Raw genomic sequence first — 6,000 nt, 5'->3', positions numbered from 1 at the left:
GTGTGTTTAGCAGCATTACATGCACATGGGCAGTATGACTGGTGAGTCCCTGAGCGCCTGTACACGTGTATATAGCAGCATTACATGTACATGGGCAGTATGACTGGCGAGTCCCTGAGTGCCCATACACGTGCGTTTAGCAGCATTACACAGGGAGCTACATGTGGATTTGCCTAGGGCACCTGGAACCGTTAATCAGGCCCTGCGTTTAAACATGAATTGAAGTAATACACATTTTAGAATCCAGTTATATTTTATTTAGCAGTGTGCCTAGTAAAAGCAATAAGGAATAGATGTGTTATTTGTATTGGTGTGTTTATGTTTGTGTGTACATCATTAAGGCAAACATGATCATTTCAACCAATTAGCGTCAACTATCAAGCATACAGCAACAAAGCGTGTGTTATGTGTTCACATAATATACATTTAATACATCCGAATTTTACAACAATAACAACCCTATAACCCTATAAGATAAATAATCACTTTGGATTGGAAACAAGGAATAAATAAAACAAGAGTCCGCTTATGAGGTTTTGCTCGTTATAATAACTTGGAAAAGCTGAGTGTCCATCCCCAGAACCATTTCCGCTCCGGGTCTCGTCTACATTCTGATAATGCCAGATCTGGAATAACTGTCCATTCTCCTGGCGCCCCACGTAGAAAACACTATCCGGGGGGGCTGTAGAGTCCGGCAGATAGAAAGGGTGTTGGAACACCTCTGTTATGAAGCCTTTGGTCATGTCATTGTTTGGTTTTCTATTTGCAGTCCTTCATTAGCAGCAGAGTGTGTAATAAATATAAAAATATATATACATCTATAGAAATATATACACGTGTGTCGATATTCCAATAAGTTAAAGTCTATATCATAAAAGTGAAGCAGAGGAGGGTAGTTTTTCTCCAGTACGGTAAGGACGGCGGGCAGAGTCTTGGGTCTGGGACGTGCTACACCTGAGATAGAATGGCACAGTTTAGTATACAACAGTTATCAGTGTGAATGTTATAGTAAGGGCCAAATGTATCCGCTCCTAACGGTTATTTTTTAAACATGTGGCATTTAGGGGCTGATTGGCTGGAGCATCGTTTATCGTATGATCGAGTTTTATCATTCACAATGAGTTTTATCACTCACTGATAAATGAGCCCCTAAGGATCATCGTTACCAGTTAAATCGCTGCGTGGAAATGATGCATGATCATAATACATATGTTTTAGCAAAAGCACAATCTTCTAATTTACATCTCAAAAATATTACCAGGCAGTGAGGAATATATGGGTTCGGTATTAGAACAGTATTTTGGGGTAGCTGTGACATTTGACGGTACCTACTGGCCTTCTGGTTGGGTTTTGGGCAGTTGGGGTGGGATGTACTAAGACGAAAATGCGGTAAAACCCTCGTTTTACCGCATTTTCAAATGCACGAATACTTGGCCACCGCGTCATTGCAGGGCAGGGTATCGCCAACTTTGGGTGGCGATACCCTATAGAAACCTATGGGCTTCTATCGCCGTCCGCCGCAGACTCCTCCCCTCCTCCCCGTCCTCTGTGCTGCTCCTTCTCCCCCAACAGCATGTCAAAGCCGGGGATGTCCTTCCAGCTGCAGGGTGGGGGGGGAGGAGGAGACGCCGGGTACCGCCGCAGAGCCCAGGATGTGTAGGAGCCTCCGTCACCGCACCGCGATGCTAGCCGCATATGTTAATACATATGCGCTAGCATCGCTGTGGGGGTGTGGCAAGGGGCGGCAATGTATGTTAATACATCCCACCTTTGGCCTGTTATGGGGATGGGTCAGTGTAACTTCATAACACAATTTCCAAACACAACCTGTAGCAGAGCAGTTAGGAGCTGATTGGCTGGTACTTTATTTCCATTCAACTTTATCTTTCTATCCACGTTTTAGTACATAGGTCACTTAAGCCAGGATGTATCAAACTGGAAATGCGGTATAATCCCCATGTTCAAGGTTTTTTACCGCATTTTCATATGTACCAATGTGGGGCCATGCAGTCTGCAACCAGGGGCTGTAGTTTAGCAAATCCTTATACAGATGTTTTGCCTATTTTAAATATACAACTCTGTCGATGTAATGGGATTTGAGTTCGAAAGTTGGGCATAATTAGGGCTGGTTTGTTTGGGTGAGTTGTATTTGGCAATGTTTAAAATCAGAAGTACAAAATGACAGCACATTTGTAACAAATAAACATTGTGAAAATTTCTAACCTTAAACGTGCAAAAAAATACTTATTTCTGTCAAAATAGTTTACATGACATTTTTCATTTTTTTCCAAGTTAAATGCATGTTAGGCACATTGCATGGACACACAAGCAGCTTCTGCTAATTAAAATGATATACAGCATGACTATATTCTTCATATATAATTGTGACTGCATCTGCATAAAAAATGTTCTGCTACAGTGTTTTCCAGCCAAACAGTGTAATATTTATTTTATGCAAATACAGTCGCAATTACGCACAAAATATAGACAAGTCATATTGCAGACAGCTGATTCCTGATCTACAATCATCCTGACTTTGTGATATTTACAGCTCATTGTTATTCTATAGCAATCACCATGATGTCGGGTTAGTTACCTCAGTAGCAAAGACACACTGCTCCGTGGGGCCTGGGAGCAGGAATATGGGGTGATAGAGGGCATCTTGGTGCTGACCTTTGGCACCGCAGTGCCGGACATCTGACTGCATACTACTAAGACAAAAAACAAAACAGTTTATCATTATAGGAAGAGAAAAAAAAAACAGGTAAAACATTTTAGGCCTGCACTGAGCTATGCGGAGACTGAGAGTGCTGCAGGAGTAACCTGTCTGTTTATGGATCTCTCTTTGCATGAAATGGTTGGACACGTAAAAGATCCATCTTGTGCGGTGGACATGTGGGCTGACTTCCTCACTTGCTTGGAGTGTGCATAGGGAGATGGGACACCTGTTTTTGATGTATCTTTTGCACTTAGTAGGCAGAAAAATAGTCAGCATGCCGACCATACACATGATGTAGGATGGATAAGGGGCACAGAAGGGCAGTTACCCGCATTAGCGTGAGGTTGCAGACAGGTGTCTCAGAACCAGGCCTTGTACTCTCCCATCACCGCTAATGACCCTAGACATGAGACGTGTCCCGATGCTAGAGAATGGGTGTGACCTATCATGAGGGGGTGGCCTTGTCCCGCTTAGCATATAGTGCACTGTTAAGAATGTACGTGCAGAATTGGGGGCATTGCTGCAACTCTCTGTACCCGCTGCAACTCTCTTGCCTGCGCTGATAATACCGCTACAGTCTGCCGTGGATTGCCAAATGTGTTACCAATGCTTATGTATTTTTGCTGCACCAGATACTCACCGGCGCCCTGAGTCTCTCTCCTCCTCCATGTCAGATGTTGGCAGGAGTTTCTGCTTGCTCCGTGATTTTTCTCTCAAGCAGTCCTGATTGGGCATCTTGAAATGGGTGGGTGAGATGAGGAAGGGCTCTTTCTCCTTCAGGTTGTTCCTGGGCTCTAGGTCATGGTTAGCCATCCCTTTCTGATTGATCAGTCCTTTCTTAAGTCCTCTCATGAGCAGCACCAGCCCAGAGGCAAGCAAGCACAGAGTGAAGAGACCCAGACATGCCGCCAGTGCCAGGCTGGAAGGGGGGTCAGAATAATAGGAGGCGGAGGTTGGCTCTTGCACCCTGAACTCACAGCTGGAGCCCATGTACATTGCAGGGCATTGACAAACATGGCCGCTGAAGTGCGTGAAGCAGGTTCCTCCGTTCAGGCAAGGTCTGGAGCTACAGGCATCTACTCTCTGAGTACAGTCTTTACTTCCGTAGCCTAGGGTGCAAGAGCAAGTGTACGTGTTCAGTCCGTCCACACAGGTGCCCCCATTGGCACATGGGTTGCTGGCACAGTCGTCTGTGTTTGTTTCACACCTGGCTCCAGAAAATCCCACCCGACACTTGCACACCACACTGCGGCCTACATCTAGGCAGTGACCTCCTGAATAAAAAATAAAGACATAGAGATGATCAGTTTAGAATGCAGAGAGAGTGTTGGAGAGGATTGTTCTTAGAGAGGAGAAGGGGAGAACGTGGTTCTGTCATTATCCAGGCCCACCAAACACAAGGGTCTACAAACATAGGGTGGCTGGTCACAACACTCACCGTTGAGGCATGGACTGCTGGTGCAACGGTCAATCTTCTTCTCACAGTTTGAGCCATGATAGCTGACGGGGCAGCGGCAGACATAGCCACCCACAAAACTCTTCTCCACGCAGGTTCCACCATTAAAACAGGGGCCGTCGGCACACGTCATGGCGCTGATATCGCAATTCTTGCCGTAGAATCCTCGTGGGCACACACATTTGTAATCGTTTTCCAGATCCTGGTGAAGGGGTGGTGAAATAAATGGGGGTGGGGGAGAGGGGGCACGTAGGAAGGAGCAGAAGTAAGAAGGCAGAAGACGTGTTTGATGGAAATGCAAAGGAATGAGAATGTTATGGAATGGAAGAAAGTGGACAATAGAGAGGAGTAGGGAGTAATGTCATACAGGTTGGAAATATTAAAGAAGAGGGGGACAATGTGTGAAGACACAGAGAGAAAAGGGAACTGTTACAACTGAGAACTAACTGTATATATGAACATATATTGAAAATACACATGCATCTGGAAATAAAGCAGCAATCCCATGAAATAAAATAAAGCATGACTTTTAGGCTTCTAAAAAATATCTTTCTGTGCCATGTGACTGTGGTTGCTGTGCATGACATGGGTTACCACAGCAACCACAGTTACAAGGCACATCACTTTGTAGTGAGCAGACAGGCATCGGAAGCTCTATCTTCTCTGACTACACTAAACCCCCCGTATAGTATACTGCCTTCACATGACATGCTGAGAGCGTGTGTCTGTGTGGTGGGCAGCCATACTTTGGAATCTCCAAAGTTATTTTGAAAAGGAGGTAGTAATTTGCAGAAGGGCAGCTTAGAAACTCAAATGTTAGCTTAAATAGTAATCAACTTGCTATTTAATATAATAATAATAACCTTACATGTGGGATTGCTGCTTTTATGGACACTTGAAAGCATGTGTTGGGGAGGGGGGGGGGGGGTGTGGAGATATGTATTTAATTGTCATATGTCTATATGAAATGATGTAACAAATATGAAACCTGTGAAGTAGTATTATAACAGGCAACAGTGCTTGTGAGGGGAAACATATAAAAATCCAGTAATATTACTGTATGCCATTTTCTCTGTAAGGTAAAATGAGTATTTGGAAATGTGAATTTTGAAATGATTAACATATAGCACTATGTATGTTTCGGGGCTTGTGTAGAGTGCATACGTACCTGTGTGACAATATGTATATAGCTGTACTGAATGTGAACTACAACTCCCAGCATGCCCTGCGTTGCGCTCTCACTTGCCGTACAACAACAGCTGCAAAGCTACAAATATCCTGGATTTTAAATGCGTTTTAAAACTTATATTATGCATGTGGCACAAGGGGTAAAATGGAATTGGATGAGAGAATCAGAAAGTGAGAGATTTGGTAAGAAATCCCCAGTTGTTGTTTTTTTAAAGCGGCAATCATTTACACTGCAAAAACACACTGGTATATCTCACCCAAGATATCATTGTTTCCGATATTACCATACACATAAGCGCATTTACTCACTGTAGCATTTTTATGGGCTTAATGTAATGGCCCGTGGGAAGCGAACACCATGGTGATGGCGGCACGCTGGTGACCGAGATGGCCCATATGGCAATCATTTAAAAGGCAAGGTTGTTTTGGGCTTTTATATTATTGTCAGGCTTATTTCCTGGAATCACGCCCATGCCTGCGTCCCGCGGGTATTGCATATTACCCTACGGGCCTTATTCTGGTTCACTCTTTCTGGCAAATTCCTTCTTAGATGGACACAACCATGTGCACTGAAGAGGGGAGATGTAACATGTGCAGTGAGAGTTAGATTTGGGTGAGTTATTTTGTTTCTGTGCAG

General features: G+C 44.1%; 1 protein-coding gene across 1 annotated transcript in view; it reads right to left on the bottom strand.

The window, feature by feature from the left end:
* Nucleotides 1-250: 250 nt before the first annotated feature.
* Nucleotides 251-6,000, bottom strand: part of DLL3 (delta like canonical Notch ligand 3) — a 55,512-nt gene continuing 49,762 nt past the window's right edge. Inside the window, exons 6-9 of the mRNA XM_083160619.1 lie at nt 4,158-4,377; nt 3,360-3,993; nt 2,597-2,711; nt 251-954 (exon numbers count right to left, since the gene is read on the bottom strand). Of these exons, the coding sequence (XP_083016745.1) occupies nt 949-954; nt 2,597-2,711; nt 3,360-3,993; nt 4,158-4,377 (975 nt within the window). The 3' untranslated portion in view covers nt 251-948. The remainder of the gene's footprint in view (nt 955-2,596; nt 2,712-3,359; nt 3,994-4,157; nt 4,378-6,000) is intronic.

This window comes from Crinia signifera, chromosome 9 (assembly GCF_055691185.1).
Source record: "Crinia signifera chromosome 9, ASM5569118v1, whole genome shotgun sequence".
NCBI classification, from domain to species: Eukaryota; Metazoa; Chordata; class Amphibia; order Anura; family Myobatrachidae; genus Crinia; species Crinia signifera.
The sequence above is the reverse complement of the archived record's forward strand: the minus strand, read 5'-3'. Positions and strand labels throughout refer to the sequence as shown.